We start from the raw sequence: 18,957 nt of genomic DNA, 5'->3' as shown, positions 1-18,957 counted from the left end.
AGCGAAGATTGTTTTAGCCAATCAGCAGTCAGTTTATAAAAATTTCAACCAATCAGAAAACTCGATATATATCGTTCATATGTTTTTGAACTACACGTATTTTGGTTTTACTTTGAAAAAATGTCTTCAAGTAGTGACAATTCCTTGCCTTATTTACCAGATAACGATTCTCCCGGAAGCTCAGTCTCTTCATCATTACAAAAAGAATACGAAGAACTCCTAAAATATGCCGTTGTAACTCCAAAAATCCATATAGCGGAGAATATTTATGAAAGAAATAGCAAAGCTCAACCGTCGCGAGGGGTTGATAATGGCGGTCAATCAAGTGAAGATTCGTCAAAGTCAAGCGCTTCTTTTTCTTCGAAACCATCGAATAGTGATTCATCACAAAGCATCTATGTTGAAGACACTTCTAATGTAGTTAGAGATAGTGTTGCTGGATTACCTAGTATCTCTTTGATGGGTCAAGGTAGTTTGGCCAGAGACTCACTTTTGAGAGATGGTAAGCTTTCAGTAAAATTATTATTTGCAAATTTATATAATATTAGAAAAACTTTTAATAGTGGCACATTATTGTTCAGGGGGGAAGGAGAAGATTAGATAACCCAATAACCCAGAGGTGAATTAGACAGAACTTCATCAAAAAAACTCTTTCACATGGCATGTGATGAAAGATGAATGACATCTCAATGCTGCTGGAATAATAATATGACTGGTGAATAGATACGTGTAATGTCCAGGGCCTTGTGGTACAAAGGGTGGATAGTGCTATCTGACAGATAAATCTTATCAGTGGTCATAAATTTATTGGATAACAGCATCGACTTATTCACTGAATAAAGATTGATCCATCTGATGGCGCTATCCACTTTCATACAGTGCAACCGGGCACAGCCAAATACCTTTTAGGATATTCTTATTAATCACCTGAATCTAACATTCACTGGTCACATGTTCATATTTTTTCCAGAATCAGCTACGGCAACACCAAATGGTAGACAAGGTGGTTCCAATTCATCATCAAATGATGCCTCCCCATCAGAAGAATCGCCATCATCAGACAAATCTGATGAATCACCCATTGGTAGGCAACGGTCTCCAGGAATCGATGCTGATCTTGCTAGAATGGAAGCCTTATTGGATAGCTGGTGTCTAGATTTAAAAAGAAATGTGCTGGTAATACAATATTCTTGTCTTCTTTCCTTGATCAAAATTATGTTTGGGCCATAGTGTATTTCTAGACAGTTTTGGCTAGACACAGATTATTCACAAGATTACACATTAATGATTATAATTCAATCATTTTCCAGGCTGAATTAGCACAGTGTAAGATGGGTTTGTTTGAAAAACAAAAGCAGATTATTCTGCAAGAAAAGAGAAGGTGAGCATGAATATCATTACAAACACACAAACTTCAATTTTATTGAACTCTGAAACAACCATTGGGCTGATCAAAGTCAAAGCATGGCTAACTTACAGATCAATTCCTGAAACAACCTCTGGGCTGATCAAAGTCAAAGCATGGCTAACTTACAGATCAATTCCTGAAACAACCTCTGGGCTGATCTAAGTCAGGGCATGGCTAACTCACAGATCAAACCCTGAAACAACCTCTGTGCTGATCTAAGTCAGGGCATGGGTAACTCCCAGATCAAACCCTGAAACAACCACTGGGCTGATCAAAGGGTTCAAAGTCAAGGCACAGCTTGTTAAAAATTGGAATGGAATAAGTGTGTAGTTTTTTCAGAGGGTGAAAAACTGGAAAACCCATGAAAAAATCCTTGAATCATTAGACAGATAGGTGGGGATCAAGGGGGAAGCCTAACAAACACTACATACTATAATAGAGGTTTTGCACCATTACATCATGGCGCCATTATCCAGCTTGGACTGCCTGTGGTTAGATGGCACTAACAATAACGCCCCTTTGCACTTGGGAATTGAATTCTTTCTCGTGTAAAACGATTGTGTTGTTCCTGCCATCTAAATTGGCTGCCGTCACATCATGGTACAAAACCTGCTACTGCTCAGTCCAGGAATCGAACCCAATAATCCCAGATGCAATTAAAACAGGGTTCCCATGGTCAGGAAAATTTAGTGAATTCTGAATTTTTTGCAAGGTCAGGGAATTTTGATTTTGGACAGGGATAAATTTATTAAAAAGTCAGGGAAAAGTCATCGAATCGTTGTCATCATTCTCAAATTCTTTTCGGTGATAAATTATGTAATTTCACTCCAAAGCAAAACTTCCCAAAGGTTCCTGACATTATCAATATATGGTATTTTTATTTATGTGGATTTCCAGTGGTGAAGTTACATGAAGAGATGAATTTGTTAGCAGTTCATTTATTTTGTAATTCAAAAAGCATAGATTTATAGTTATATTACATTAAAAGGACTAAAGAGAAAAGTGCCTCTTGGTCATTGAAAAATGGATTTTGGTCAAGGAAAAGTCGGAATTTTCCTTTTTCAGATGAGTGGGAACCATATAAGAGTTGAATGTACAGTACTACTATAACCACTGCTCCCTTAATTCAACTTACATTCAAACCTGAATGAATGGAGTCTACTTTAACCATGCAAGGTCTGCATCTGTGTTTATTTATCTATTCCTTACAGACATATCGCAGACAGGAATAAACTACTGAATGAGATGGAGAGTCAAAAAGAACTGCTGTACACCTATGAACAGTCTATAAGCCACAAGGACAGCATTGTGGCCAACATGACTAGCGCCCTTCAGAGACAGGTACGATTTTATGTTTAGTAGTGTTTTTTCTTAATCGAGAAAATTAATAGGGTATTATTTTGCTTTAAGGCTCATTTAAATGGTAAAACTTTTGCCTACAACCATCACACACAACATGCTTACAACTTGATCTAGGGAGTTGTACTGTAGCGAGTTGTGGGCTTGATTTACACGACGCAATTCGTATTGTACGTGTGATGGGAGCAGGCTGCATAAGATTGTTGTAGGCAAAAGTTTTACCATGTAAATCGGCCTTTAGAAACTTGAAATCCTATTTTTTGTTATTTTTATTTATTCTATCATTTAATAGATATTCATAATATTAATAACTTCTTTGTTATAGCGTGACAAGTTTGAACTTTTGAAAGGGTTTTCACAATGGAAAGTAAAACACAATGATGAAAACAGAGAGGTAACGTATTAAATAATTATATATTAATGAATTATTATATTATCATTAATAATTATTTTAAATACTTAACGTCACAAAGTTTTTTTTACAGTACAGGTAATTGAAATTTTGAATATTACACAAATTCAGTACTAGATTTAATACATAATATTATATATTTAGTTTCATGCTCAACACGAAAGTTTAAACTATTTCCACAGCCACACACACACAAAAAAAATTCTTTTTGAACATATGATTATTCTAGTTATCACAATTATTGCATATTTAAACTTTATTATGATTTACTGTATTATTTTTGTAGATAAATGATAATAATAGTAATGGGATTAACAGTGGATTCCACAGAGTGGCTCTTCTTCCACTGGATTCCAATTGGAATTTAGAAGTTGATTTTTACGGAGGGAGGAAAGCCGGAGAATCCGAAAATCCCTTGAAACACAGGATAGAACCAACAAACAACTCTACTTACATACAACACCGAGCTCAGTGGGACTCAAACCTGGGTCGCATTGGTGAGAGGCGAGCGCTGTGGTAGTTTATGTTATGAATAGTAAAACAACTAAAGTCTGTTCAAATTTTTGTTTTTGCAGGCATTCACTGATAAACTATCCTATAAACATTACAACCACAAGCTGAAAGCAAAAGCTTGGAGTTCCTGGCGACAGTTGATTGAATCCCAGTGGAAAAATAGAGTGGAAAGAGCTTGTCAGGTACAGAATAATGTCCGATCTTCCCTTCTCAACATTCCTTTTCTTTCGTTTCATTTATTTTATTTTATTTGTTTTCTTTGCTACTTGCTTTAATATCATTTTCTTATAGCCTCTTTTCTATTTCTTCCCTTCCTTTCCCATTACCTTCCTTTCCTCCAACGTTTCTGTTTCTTCCTTCCTTCTAATTATTTTCCTAACTATACATCTTCTCATTAATAGGTAATGGGATTTCATGCTTCCCAATCAAGAAATAATTAGACTTGAAAAATTCCTCTGACTGCGAAATTGGACTCTGCCTACGGCCTCATCCAATTTTGTCAGTCCTCGGAATTTTCCTTGTCCAATTATTTCTTAATTGGACAGCATGGAGTCCTATTACCTATACTAATTCCTAATTATTTTCTTCCTTTTTTCCATTTCTTTCCCTTTCCCTTTCTTTTTCCCCACTTCTTTTTATCTTATTATCCTCAATCATGATATTTACTATTTTAGAGCAAAGCTCAAGAAGTTTGTGTGAAATTAACAGAAGATTATGAGACCAAGCTTGAAAAGGTACAGTACTATGTTATCTCCCTCGTAACAGTCACTTCTTTAGATTGTAAAGTGCAGACCAGATAACACTATTTGCCATTCCGAGGTGTGATGTAGTGCAGTGTGATGTGGTGTAGTTTGGTGGGGTATGGTGTGGTGTGTTGTGATGTAGTGCAGTGTGACGTGGTGTAGTTTTGTGGGGTATGGTGTGGTGTGGTGTGATGTAGTGAAGTGTGAGGTGGTGTAGTTTGGTGGGGTATGGTGTGGTGTGGTGTGATGTAGTGCAGTGTGACATGGTGTAGTTTGGTGGGGTATGGTGTGGTGTGGTGTGATGTAGTGTAGTATGATGTGGTGTAGTTTGGTGGGGTATGGTGTGGCAAGGTGTTGTGAGGTGAGGTGTGATGTACTGTAGTTTAGTGTGACGTGGTGTAGTGTGGTGTGCTATGTTGTGTGGTCAGGTTGAGGCACAAAACTGGGTTGAGTTGGCAATGCAGTGCATTGTGGGTCAGTTTTGGGGGACACATTTTCGAGATGGCTTTTCCCTCAATCTACGTAGGGATGGCTAATTGTGAGCATAAATGTTCCCTCAAAATCCTCAATATGAAGTATGTGGTGAATCTAGGAAAATCTTCCCTTCCCTTCCCTTCCATTCCCTTCAGTTTTCTTTCCTTTCTCCTTTCCTTTACTATTGGGTCATCCCATTCTAAATTCCTTTCTTTTTTTCCTTCCTCTTCCCATCCCTTATTACGATAGAATTTTTTTGTTCAAAATCTTAGACAAATCATGAACTCGAGGAGGCAAGGCAAGAAATAGCACATCTGCATGCTGAACGTGAGGCATATGAAGAAACAATGAAGAAAGCTTTTATGAGAGGAGTGTGTGCTCTGAATCTTGAAGCAATGACAATGTTTAGAGAAGGAGAAGAGGGTGGGAGACAAGCTGCTGGAGCAACGACCAAGGGTGCTGCATCAGGTTGGTACATTTCATAAGAAAAAATTAAAGCACTCACTAGGCAGGGTTCCCAGGGGTCAGGGAAAGGTCAGGGAATTTTTGATTTATTCAGGGAAATTGTGATTTTCACCTAAAGTCAGGAAAAAGTCAGGGAATTTTGTTTAAAGTTAACCATGAGTATCAGTGTGATACTTATATTGTTTGCAATAGGCCTAGGTTAAAGTTAGGCATGTGGCCCATGCTCACCCATGCGGCTCAACAAGGTCAGTGAAAACTGTTATTTAGTCAGGAAAAAGTCAGGGAATTTTTATTTTCAAAATGGCTGGGAACCCTTCTAGGGGAGGAGACAGTGGCAGGTAAGTTAGTGGTACTGCTGTTAGGATGACTAATCATCTAGAGCAACAAATAGTCCTAGGGGAGGGGTGGGTAGTAGACAAATTAATGAGAAAGAGTTAAAAAAGTCAAGACTAAAAATTACTTACAGTGCAGGTTTGATTGCATGTTTTTTCTGCATGTATTTTTAAATTTGAAGACTTCTTTTGATTCAGATCAAGAAGACACTCCATGGTCCCAGGCCCCTGTTCCTTCAGCCTCATCAACAGGGATCCCAGTAGGCATGCCAGGACCTTCAAGCCAGAGCGGGGTCCCTTATAAACCTGCTTCCCAGGCAGGTGGTAGAAAAATTACAGTTAGAGCTACAGGAAGAGAGGATCTGAAAGGTGCCAAGGGAGGAGCAGGTCAGTACTTTTGTCAAATAAACACAACATGTCGGAATACTGCTTAATTTGAAGCACATACAGTAACACTGAATAAGTTTCCAATTCTCATGAGGTTGGAATACCTTCGTTTTGTCCTTTGACATCACATGCAAGGGGTCTATATGATTACAAGTCAGCGTTTTGAGTAGATTTCATATGTGACTGTGAAACGACATTGTAAAAGGTACAGAATTTAGGACATATTTTGAACCAATCACAGAGCGTGAGATAACTGTACTTGTAAAATTGGCCAATCGAAATGCTGGAACAATGCTTAGAAAAGGCATGCTAACACGACGGCATGTGATTAGTATTATCTTTACAGTCATATGAATTTAGCTCTAAACTAGAAATCTTCTTCTCCTAGTACTCCTTCACCTCCTTATTCTTCATGGCCAATTCCTCCATCTTCTTCTTCTAGCTATACACTGTAACTATTCAAATTCATTTCACATCATCATTATAGGTCTTATAGGACACCAAGGCCCAGTCAGCTCCATTCTTGTACAGCGGCACACTTCACAACCAAGTGGTCCCTCTACACTACCCCCAACTAGACAGCATCCACCTACCACTACGAGCATGCGCACTACAAAGAGTCGTCCACTTCCTGTCAAGACGGTCCATACAACACCATTAAAAGTAGTCCATTGATATAGTACAGTAATTTATTTTAAGAAGTTAGTGAATCAAGTGCTTAGTCATGAATTCTATCTTCTTTTCTTTCTTTTCTTTCCATGTTAGAAAGATCATAGATACTTACAAGCAATCTCGTTCTCAGAGACCTTATTTCTTCCTCCGCATGTGCATTGGATTATCTTGTCATCGAAAGGCATTATGGGGCGTCCGGGAAGCGAATAAAGCTTTGTTATAGTAATAACGTTAGCCTGCAAAGCAGGCGTTCTTGTAGGTTTGGGGAAAAACCGGGGTTTTGGGGGGAACTTTGGAAATTTGGAACGAGCGAGAATTGAAACCGAGCAAAAATAAAAAACATTTTTTGCTAGGTCCCATTTTTCTCATGGGCACGTAGTCGAAGCAGGAACCCCAAAACCCCGATTCTTCCTCAAACCCATCAAAAGAACGCCTGCTCTGCAGGCTATAATAACGTCGATTGATATTATCAGCTCACCAAAAGAGAACACAACAAAAAACTAGACGCCCTTCGTGACGTGAACTCGGGCTACCATAGTGAATTTGACGAGGTATAAGCACTTGGAGCCCCAGCCAAGTATTTTGGTGTGTGGTTTGCATAATAATGATGGGAAACAGTAACTTCTCAAAGGAATACCATTAGTATTGGCATTTGAATTTGTAATATTACTGTAGCCCGAGTAATAAATTAAGACGGCTCATCGATCACCTTAATTGTTCTGCCGTATCGTCGAAGTAGTCCACTGTATTGAGCATGCGTAGTATAAATAACGGGTCTGAGAGCGAGATTGAAACTTAGGCAGACTGAAGAGGAATCTGTACAACTAAAAGATGGTGGGGGGGGGGGGGGGGGGAGTTTTTGGCTCCATCACCAACAATAAGGGCAGCAAAATCTTTAGATTAAGGTGCATGAAGAAAGACAAGCTATCTTTCTACCCTCACAACTAACCTTGCTAATTTAAAGCCAGAATACAATAAAGCTTGCTACAGCAAGAAAGAACATTTTCTTTAATCTTAAAGTTTGATAACAAATAAATCTTTTTATAGTTTGTTTTATACATAAACATCATTAAAAATTTTATCTTGTTTTCAACTTTTTGTTTTTGTTGTACATGAGTATTTAACCCGTGGAAAAAAAATTATTATAAAATAACTGTTATGAATATCGCGTTCTGATTGGTTTATAGCGCGTGCTTTATGAGAGCGCATTGCACGCGCGCGCACTTTCCGTTGCGTCGTTCCCATCTATTATTGTAATTTGTATTTTATTTTAAAAAATTAAAAACTTGATTGCTGTGCTGTGTGCAGTCATAAAACAGTTGGGGATTGACAGAACACTCGAGAAGTTTCCAGAAGCACTCCGCTTCGCGTCGTGCTTTTCCTAACACTTGCGTCTCGTGTTCTGCCAACCCCCGCGTGCTTTATGGCAGCGCGCGCTCGCGTTTTCTATTTCTTCATTTCAACACTCGAAGATAAATTCCGTATCTCCGCGCGCCCACGTAATATCCTCTATGTTTGAATATAATTTTTCATTTTTCTCCATGCATTTTTAAGTTTTCGTGATTGTTTTGTTGTCTTTATTTTTTAGAGTGATTTTCCTGAGACCTTGAAATAGTAGCCTAATAAAGGTTAGTATGTAGATCTTATTCCCATTGTATTCTTTTGTTTGACTATTACGCATTTTAAGTTCAGCGGTACACGAAAAAGTCACATTTCATTAGCTAAAAACAGTACTACCATATTACCAGTATCCTTCACTTGCCTTTGGGCAAATCTTTAGATAAAATGAAAAATAAATAACACATCTTTTGTTATTTTATCCGCGTGGTGAGTTTTATAATAGAGAGCTTTAGATTTACGTTCACGGCACAACGTGAAACGTCAGTTGACCATTGAAAAATTATTTTTAAATAGCTTACAGTCAAACAAGCTCACGCGTTGACCCCTAGAGTCGATTAATGATTTGAATTTTCGAATTTTGATTTCATTATTCAGTTGAAATTTACAACGTCGAAAACGAAGATATGAAAATTCCAATCAACTTTAAATTCAATATACGACATTTTGATTGGTTAATCACTGCTAACACAGCCGGAAGACCAAGAAAATATGGCGGCCAGAAATAGTCCTGGCCGTGTTTATGTGCCGGGAAAGCCTTTATTTGATATTATTCGACAGGAAATTGTTTATCTCAGCAATAGCGGATTGTCCAATAAAGCAATTTCGTGACAACTGAAAATTTCTAGTTGGGGAGTCCAGAAAATACTTTAACATTATCGACGACATGGAACTGTGTCTCCATTTCGCTCAAGGAGGGAGCGTTCCCTACAAAATTACTGATGATATCCTCCAAGTAATTGAGGCATGGAAATTACAAAACCTAGTGTGTATGTTTATGAAATAAGAGAGCGACTTCTGCTCGAAGGTATCTGTAATTTAGATGATTTACCTTCTTCATCACGAGTCGAATAATGAACTGAAATTTCTTTTGAATATTGCAATATTGCATTATTCCGGTTCGTACGTATAAAAGGAATAATTGACTAATGATTTCATTAATCGAATCTAGGGGTCAACGCGTGAGCTTGTTTGACTGCAAAAAGAATCGTAAAAAATTCCAAGTAGTAGAGAAACAAAAGAATACTTGTCTTTGTCGAGAAGGTTTGTAAAAGGTAAAGTGAAATACAGGAAAACGATGAAAACGTGGTCACGTTTACCGTTTGCGGGTAGAAAAAAGTCAATCTAAAACTCTATTATTTGATTTCCGATCGCCAAAAACATGACATTTTATCAAACCCTCTGGGCTTATCAAAATCAGGGCAAAACTAAGTCAGAGATCAAATTGAAATTTAGCGTGTTATGTTTTGTGGAGGGAGGAAAGCCAGTGAACCTGGAGAAAAATCTCCTCCAATCAAAACCGAAAAGACCCGGCAGCGACGGCTAGAGAGCACGGCACGTTCATTCTTCACCACAACAATTTCTGCTCTGAAAGAAAAATCAATTCCTCCGAGGAACTTCATATGGCGTCTACCTGCATCGATTCGAAAGAGAACTGAAGTCGAAATAAATTTTAAATTTGAACCTGTAAATCAAATGGACGTCGAAAGGCTTTTAAGATCAGTTAAAAGATCAAAAGCTACGGGAATCGACGACCTCCCACCTGGATTGATTAAGGACTCGGCTCCTGTTATAGCAGGTCCACTAACACATATTGTTAATCTATCATTACAAACTGGCTTGTTTCCAAATGCATGGAAAATGGCCAAAATTATACCAATGCACAAATCAGGATCCTTCTCTAATTTTGATCATTACAGGCCGATATCAATTTTACCAGTGATCTCTAAAGTGGAAAAATGGAAAAAATAATTCATCGTCAAGTAATGAAATATCTGAATGACAACAAGCTTCTCTCACAGTTCCAATTTGGTTTTAGGCCTGGAATGTCCACTGAGCTGGCAGCTGCATTATTAACTGATGATATTAGAAAATATGTTGACAGCGGGCTTCTTGTTGGTGCTGTTTTCCTCGACCTCACCAAGGCGTTTGACGTAATCAGCCATTCCAAGTTACTAACCAAACTACCTCAGTATGGAATAAATGGGAAAGAACTGAAATGGTTTGAAGATTACCTCTTCAATCGAAAAGCTAATGTTGTATATAACAACCATCGATCGGAAATATTAAGCATAAATTCCGGCGTGCCACAAGGATCGATTTTGGGACCGTTGCTGTTCTTAATATTCTTCAATGATATCACTGACGCCATAGAAAATTCTAAAATCATCAAGTATGCTGATGACACTGTCATTTACATTGCTGACAAGGATATTGAGGAAATTAACAGGAAACTTACTGATGATATGAAGTTTATTAGTGAATGGCTTGATGAGAATGACCTGATTCTGAATCTTAACAAAGGAAAAACTGAGGCATTGTTATTTGGAACTGCACAACGCATCAAAAGGTCTGATGGGAATCTAGAAATTGGATATAAACACACAACTATAAATACTACAAAATGAATATACATACCTTGGTGTTTTAATTGATGCTTCGCTGAACCTTAACTCGCACTTTGAAAAATCCTTTACTGATAGACTGGGTTTATTAAGGAAACTGAGGTCTTATCTTGATGAGAAAGCATCTCAAGCCATTTATAATTCTATGATCCTGCCAACTCTATCCTATTGTGGTATCCTATCACTTAAGCTTTCGCCTACACAGAAATCAAGACTTGACAACTTTCACGATCGAGCCCAAAAAGCAGTATCTAAAAGAAATGATAGTACTCTGTACCTCACTTCACCCTTGGCAGCCAATGAGAAACGGGCTTGTGTCCTAGTGAAAAACACTCTGGACGGTAAAATGTGTGACCCTTTCAAGAATTACTTCACGATTCAACAACATACACAGAACACAAGAAACAACTGTCTTAGCATTAAACTTCCAAGTCTTAAGACAGAATATGCTCGAAAAGGATTCTACTTTATGGCTGTCAAAATATACAATTAACTTCCTATAGATATAAGAAGGACAAAACAATTTAAGGATTTTAAAAAACTTTTAGATGAACACTATAATTGAATTTATTATATATGATCTAATTTATATTTTTATTATTTTAGAGACTATTTTTTATTTTTATTTTTTTTAACATTTAGTTTCTTTATGTTATTTTTAGCAGGACCCCCATTGATAACAGCATTATTGTTAAAGGGTCTTTATCCTGCATAAATATTCGTCTTATTATTATTATTATTATTATTATTATTATTATTAATATTATTATTATTATTATTATTATTATTTTCTAAGAATTTTAAAGAGTTTGAGTGAGAAAATAAATGTTTGTTTTCTCCAAGTATACAAAAAAGTTCGAGAGTACACTTTTGTTAGACCAAGATACTTTATTAGCAAACACAATATGAAAGAATTAGCCTTACGTTTCAAGCATGGACACTTAGTTTTGGCATTTCGTGAAGTCCAATTTATCAGGCATGTTTGAAAGTCAAATTTACTTATGTTTTGACTAATTTGCATACGGATTCAGAGCAGCCGGACGTTTTTCATTCGTGTCCCCGGCAGCAAAACTGCCTATAGGTTCTATACAGTTTTGCAAAAATTGGCGGGCTAATCGTATGTTTCTAAAATAAGTGGTAATTATATATATATTCTTCTTTTTTCTACGTTTAGTCCACGTTTCCAAAGTCCCTTAATAACAACAAGGGTGACTCATGGATTACCTCGATTCAGTCGAGGAAAAACAAAGCCAGGGAGCTCAGTATGGGGGCGAGTTTTATGTTTTGAAATAATATTTTTGAGTTACGCTAAACTCAAGCACAACCTATTTTTCGCTGAGAACTTCGACACTTCGAGTTTAGCTTAAAGGTTTCAAGGTAAGCTTATTTAATCAAGATATAGTTAAAAGTCGTATAATATTCGTAAATGCACTATTTGTATTTCTTATTTGCGTTTTAATAACAGTTAATTATATGTTCTTACGACTAAAATGACACGACTGAACTGACGATACCACGGTATTATGATTTTTTTAGATCTCATGTTTAGCAAAAAGATTCGATAATTTTATTTTATTTATTTTATTTTTTTGAAGCTGCTAAACTTATGAACAAATTAATTAAATAAAACAAGTCGACAAAATATTTTGTGAAATACTACAATGAATTCAAATAAAAACTGTCATAGATAAAATAGGTTATGGGTTGATGTGATCATAAGAAGTTATAACTTTAATTTCAATACCAAAAATTCTTATTAAAATTATCTTGGGATCATACAATTTCTCCTTGATTGAAAAATATATCGTTTGGGTTTGTTTTAGTGCCGGTTCAGTAAAAATTGAAACTAATTCAGAGCGAATTTTGGACAATTTAACTGGATTTTTCAATGTCGTGCTTTGATTATAAATGTTTAGCCTATTACGGCCGAAAATCAAACAGTGCTGTTTTTAGTTTTTGGCTTTTTTCTCCTCATCCTCAGGTGCGGTTTTTCTGAAATTTTCAGAATCTTATCAACTAGTAGTAGTGCAGCCTGTGTATGAATTTGGATGGAAAATCTAGGGCAGAAAAAATGTTATGTGATAGTCAAAGCACAAAGAAAGAAATATTTACTCGTCGAAATGTCGTCAACTACGTCCTTCAAAACGACATATTTTCCTTTTTTAGAGGAGAGACGTAATTTTTAATAAATATAAATCTAAAAATATAAAAAATTTGAGATGTGATAATGTTTCAAAAACTCATTAATAATTCATGAAGGAAACAATAGAAATCTTGACTATGAAGGAGGTTTTATATCTGATATAGATTCGTCTTCATTTGCATAAACTTTAACTTGGATTTTCTCTATCAAAATTGGTTCATTTCGTAAAGAATTCTGTACAATATGAGAACATACATCATCAGTTTTTAAGACGTTTACGCCGATATAAAACCTCCTTCATGGTCAAGATTTCTATTGTGTTTCCTTCATGAATTATTAATGAGTTGCTTAATATTGAATTAACAGATCAAAAACAGTTTTCCGTGTTTGTCGATACTCTGATCAAAACACGCGGGATGTTGGGAGAACACGAGAGGAGCGTAGGAAACCACGACGCGTAGCGGAGTGGTTTCCAGCTTCTCGAGTGTTCTCCTACATCCCAAGTGTTTTGATCAGAGTATCAAACACAGAAAACTGTTTTTGATTTGTTTTATAAAATAACAAACGCGCGAAAAGATCGAAAAAGAGCAAAGTCTAAGTAAATTCTCCCTACGTGCCGTCTTCTTCAAACTGACCAATGAGCGCGCGCAATAGATTAAAAATGACGATAGCGTGTTTTGATACTCTCATCAAACATGATTTTCGACCAATCATAGCGCGCGTAGTATCCCAATTATTTTATAAAAGCCAATCAAAGCGCGCGTTCATGAAAATCTATTATATAAACCTTAATGAACGGTTTCCAAGTGATTCTTTCGACTATTCTTAATCCATAACGATGTAACAACTGACACTTCGATAATATTTTTGTTTAACTTTCTTTTCTAATCTATTTTCAGCTAATATAATGAAACAAATCAGCAGGATCCAATTCGTATCTTGTGTCTTTTCAGCCCTAATATTTTGGCATCGTATTCAGGTGCATGCGCAATTCACACCTCCATACGACATACCAGCGCATGCGCAGTTTGATTCTTTCAATACTGCTTTTGGTTGGGTGCTCAAGAGGCATGTCATCAAAACCTTATCTAACATCGTTGGTATTGGTCAATGTATGATTCAGTGCTCCCTTAACGACGATTGCTACAGTCTTAACTTTTATCCCAATGTGGGTGTCTGTGAGCTGAATAGCGCTACGCATGCGTCACATCCGGGAGACTATGTTCCCTCTGATAATGGCAGCTTTCTGTTGTATATCTTTCGTTCTGCCAAGTTTTGTGATGACTCGTTATGTACTGTGGATCAAGTGTGTCTTTTAAAAAAAGATGGCGTGACTCGACAGTGTAAAGGTGAGCGTAATGTAATGGCGAACATGTTTAGTTTGTTTTTGCATTCGAGAAGGGTGGTTATATTTCCTCTCCCTGTTGTCTTTTAGCCTGTGCAAGTCCTCTAGGGATGGAAGATCGCTCGATTCCAGACTCTGCTCTGTCGGCCTCTTCTTCGTATGGTCATCCGAGTAATCCAAGTTTTAAGCAAAATATGGGCGTTTGAATAACGATGGTGTTTGGTCTTCCTCACGTCCTAGCGTCGGGCAGTATCTACAAGTAGATTTGGGTCAAGTTAAGATTGTAACAAAGATCGCAACCCAGGGAAGATCCGGCGATCAAGTCAAATATGTGACGAAATACACGATCAAATGGAGCATTGATGGACAGACCTGGGAGGACCATAAAGAGAATGACGTTGTCAAGGTAACACATTAGACCAATCAATATTTTTAGATCGTCACGCAACGTTCTGTCGCCCAACTACATAGATCATGGTTGTGTGACGCCCTTTACGCTCTTAACGGAGACTAAAATTCATTAATAAATCTGAAGTATCAGTTTTAGGCCCCGTCCACACGTATCCGGAAATTTTTGTATCCGCAAATTTTCTTTGTGGATACGGGTTCCGTCCACACAGGTCCGGAAATTTTTGTATCCGCATCCGGACATTTTCGAGAACGGTCTCCAGAGTGGAAATTTTCGAATACGCTCCGAATACGGATACGTGTGGACGGTCGTATCCGCAAATTTTGGAATACGCTGACGTAAACACGATTTTGCGCATGCTCAATAAGGAAAACTATCCGTCAAAGGGACTAGGCATAGCGTGAATCAGGGCGGATCAAGAAGTTTCCGGACGCGTGTGGACAGTGAAAACGATTCGAAAACGATTCGAATACGCTGCGTGTGGACGCGAACATTTTCGTATCCGCAAAAAAAAAAAAAAAAAAAAATTGCGGGTACAAAAATTTGCGGATACGTGTGGACGGGGCTTTATTTGTGTTATGAAGCACAACTTTCCTATGATAATTGTTTAAATACTTTCACCAGGTGTTTAATGGAAACTTTGACCAAAATTCAGTCGTAACTAACAGCTTTCAACCGAAAATAATGTCTCGACACATCCGACTTGTCGTGCAGAAGTGGTTTGGTTTTATAAGTCTACGAATGGAGCTGTACGGATGTGGACTTTGATAAGAATCGACAACTTAAGGCTGCCTGGTATAGAGCGTTCGCAACCATACCTTAATACTATTACACAGTCCAATTGTTTACGTTTTACACTTGTTATCTTATCTAAAGGATTTCCAGTTCATAAAACGTTTTGCTAAAGGTACCAGACACCTTAGGGAAACCAATTTTCATCTCATTTCAAACAGCTGCAACAAAACTATGGAACTCGATGCCTAGCAGCATCCGTTTATGCAATACTATAAATCGTTTTAAAAGTTTTGTAAAAACGTACCTTTGTAAGAAATATTTTTCTAATTATTATGCATAGGTTCCCCCCGGGGGGGGGGGGGGGGTACTCCCCTATATTTGATATACGGGTATGTGCCGCCCTATAGGGTATGGTTTTTCGGCTTTTGGGTCTGGGGTAGGGTATCATTTTTTGACATTTTGTCTGGGATAGGGTATCATTTTTGTCTCGGATAGGGTTACGATTTGGTCGTTTTAGCCTGGGATAGGGGTTAACGATTTGGTCGTTTTTGTCTGCCGAATAGACTAAGCTTTCTGACGGCACAAAAACAATAAAAACGTTAATAAATATTGATTGCAATCTATTGAATAGCCGTCTTTTCCGTCTTTTAGTCTGGGATAGGGTGTACAATTCTTAGTTTTAGTCTGGGGTAGGGTATGTAAAATCAAAATTTTAGGTCTGGGATAGGGTCAGGGTTTTGAGGTCCTGGCGGCACACCTCTACCCAAGTTGGGGTGATAGTAACCCCCGCGGGATAGGTTCACGAACACAGAACACTGTTTGTTAGTGTGGACTGGTGATAGTCTTCATCTATATATAGTCCATATATAGTCCATAACTATACAGTTTAGTTTGATAGTTAATCTTAGATTCCCATTTTATACTTTTGATTGTCTGGTTTATAATTTTGTAAGAGAATGGAGACAATTGTGTTATGCTCCGATCAAATACTTATTATTATTATTATTATATAATTACCAATGAAATATCTATTTTTCTCTATTTCGAAAAATTGATATCTTCACACGTGAAAATAACATGTTATTTTCACGTGTGAAAATAACACCATTGCGATGGCTATTCAAAAATACACGGAAAGAATTGCCTGAAAAAGCCAAAACATACTTTCATTGATAATTATGTAATAAATAGAGGATATTACATGGGCGCTTGGAGATACGAAATTTATCTTCGAGTGTTGAAAATCTCTCACTCGTTCGCTGCGCTCACTTGTGAGAGATATTTTCAACACTCGAAGATAAATTTCGTATCTCCGCGCGCCCATGTAATATCCTCTATTTATTATCATTATATCATTATCTCTTAGTTGTATGATCATCTCTGAACTTTACGATTTTCTATTATCAAACACTTATAATTTATATTTATTTAGTAATTTTTTTTTTTAATTCAGTATTTTTATTTTTATTTTCGTAAAACGCTTTAGAATATGTTATAGTTTAAGCGCTATATGAATTTTAATATATTATTATTATTATTATCATTATTATTGTTATTATTATTATTATTATTATTATTATTATTATTTTTATTTTTATCTACCAATAAACCAGACTTCCGGTCAGCGGTACACGAAAAAGTCACATTTCATTGGCTAAAACAGTACTAGCATATTACCAGTGAAAAGATAAATAAATCGCCCTTGTTAGGAGTCAAGCTAGCTGTGTCTTTTTATGATTTCACTTCCTGCAAGTACTGGGCACCCAGCTACAATGTGACTGAAGATTTCGTCATATGCGTTACACACATGCTACATTAGTATCACTTCTGCACCGTGCAAGAATGCGTTTTTTTATAATATCACGTAAGACGCATCTGGGTACTGGGTACCCAGCTACAATATGACTGAAGATTTCGTCATATGCGTCACACACATTCTACATTAGTATCACTTCTGCGCCGTGCAAGAATGCGTTTTTTATAATATCACGTAAGACGCATCTGGGTACTGGGTACCAAGCTACAATATGACTGAAGATTTCGGCATATGCGTTACACACATTCTACATTAGTATCACTTCTGCGCCGTGCAAAAATGCGTTTTTTATGATGTCACTTAGGACGCATCTTGGTTACAATCATGCATGTCTTCAAGTACTTTATGCTTTGTGTTAAAAAAAAATATCAGTCACGTGGCTATCTTTCAACGTACTCTCGAGTTTCCAAAATTTTCAGAGGTGAACCGTCATTAATAGGAAGTCACGTGGTTTGTGGTTGCTTAGCAACCAAGTAGATGCACTGCACACAGGATGTGGGAAACGAAGACCAGATGCAAAGTCAATCAAGGCCTACTACATCATATTGGTGTTAAAAGATGACGACGAAAACATAAAATATTCAGTTTGGAAGGTAAGTAATATATATACACACTCAACTCTCATGTTGATTTCAACTCACTTTTATTATATGGCTCACCTGGAATCGCTCACCTCTCTCTCTCTCCCTTCACACTTTTCTCTCCGCTTTCATTTGAAATAAAATGAATACGTGAAGATATATTTCTTTCTGAATTTAGATGCTACTTTACAATGGTAGATATAGGCCGTGTTTGTTTTTTTTTTGATCCTAATAAAGTCTGAATGTTAGCAGACTAAGTACAGATTTTAAAATGACGATCAAACAATTTTTAATAGTTTCAAACAATTTTTTTTTTTGGTCGAAAAATGTCTCGTTTGAAACGTTGTTTGACCAATTCAAAAATTTTTACTTTATGTTTATTCTGTAGAAAGTGGGATACTACAGTTATTTCCTTTTAACTTTCGTTCGCTGATGATGTTGATTTTCAACTTCACATTACCTTGATAAGTTAAAATGTCTTTATTTTTTGGTTTCACTTTTTATTATTTATCTTGGCATCTTTAGATCCATCGAACAATACATTTTCTATAGCACGTAGCTATTTACAACTAGAAACTGTTTTACGTCTTAGGAAAATCACTATTTATTTTTTGCATTTTTCGCGTATTTTATGGAATTTTTGAGCATATTAAGTTCTTATAAAGCATACATAGTTTATTATTATTATATTTCACATGCGATGTATTTTCGTTTCTTGAAACTGATAGGGTGTTTACGACTTAATTTCGAAACGAAAACCTAGGGAAAAACCAATAATAACGCCAGTTGGATAAGTTGAGATTTTTGCAACGATATAATCTCTCCTCAGTAACCCCGTTCCAAATTAAAGTCTTTGTCCGTTCTGTAAATTATTACGGTTTTTTTAAACACAATTGTGAATTTTCATGTTTTCTAATTGGTCTAGAGTCGGGGGAAATAAGAGAACATGCCGATAAATTACGTCAGCAAATCGCGAGCACTTGAAACCGTTCGTTTTTATTCCAAATTTTCACCTCGGTTGTTTTTATACCGTAGTAATATTGTTAATTTCCTGTGGCACAAAAAGCAATTTCTTCCAGTTTTGGAGATTGCGTGGAATGTCGTCTTATTTACAGCAAATTTCGTCATCAAGCCGTCAAAA

At 36.7% G+C, this 18,957-nt stretch overlaps 1 protein-coding gene across 2 annotated transcripts; it reads left to right on the top strand.

The window, feature by feature from the left end:
- Window positions 1–73: 73 nt before the first annotated feature.
- Window positions 74–10,202, top strand: LOC116307203 (centrosomal protein POC5). Of its 2 annotated transcripts, XM_089027363.1 has the most exons (12): window positions 74–502; window positions 971–1,176; window positions 1,311–1,381; window positions 2,620–2,749; window positions 3,093–3,161; window positions 3,755–3,874; window positions 4,367–4,426; window positions 5,182–5,377; window positions 5,905–6,093; window positions 6,581–6,756; window positions 8,354–8,393; window positions 10,083–10,202. In XM_089027363.1, the coding sequence occupies exons 1-11, from the start codon at window positions 121–123 to the stop codon at window positions 8,378–8,380; spliced, it is 1,626 nt and encodes a 541-aa protein (XP_088883489.1). In that variant the 5' UTR covers window positions 74–120; the 3' UTR covers window positions 8,381–8,393; window positions 10,083–10,202. The 2 variants fall into 2 exon arrangements, with proteins under 2 accessions (XP_088883489.1, XP_088883490.1); XM_089027364.1 differs by lacking the exons at window positions 8,354–8,393; window positions 10,083–10,202 and having other exon boundaries at window positions 75–502; window positions 6,581–7,613.
- The last annotated feature ends 8,755 nt before the right edge of the window (window positions 10,203–18,957 follow it).

This window comes from Actinia tenebrosa, unplaced genomic scaffold (genome assembly GCF_029948245.1).
Source record: "Actinia tenebrosa isolate PJP-AT-01 unplaced genomic scaffold, QUT_ActTen_1.0 PGA_scaffold11__36_contigs__length_13525064, whole genome shotgun sequence".
Lineage (NCBI taxonomy): Eukaryota > Metazoa > Cnidaria > Anthozoa > Actiniaria > Actiniidae > Actinia > Actinia tenebrosa.
This window is presented reverse-complemented; position numbering and strand designations above follow the sequence as displayed.

What these genes read in the sequence shown, in the direction of transcription:
- LOC116307203 (XM_089027363.1), top strand. Translation starts at nt 121, where the DNA reads ATGTCTTCAAGTAGTGACAATTCCTTGCCTTATTTACCAGATAACGAT. An exon ending in ATTTAAAAAGAAATGTGCTG is followed by an intron (nt 1,177 to 1,310) that starts GTAATACAATAT and finishes ATCATTTTCCAG; the next exon opens with GCTGAATTAGCACAGTGTAA. An exon ending in CTAGCGCCCTTCAGAGACAG is followed by an intron (nt 2,750 to 3,092) that starts GTACGATTTTAT and finishes TCTTTGTTATAG; the next exon opens with CGTGACAAGTTTGAACTTTT.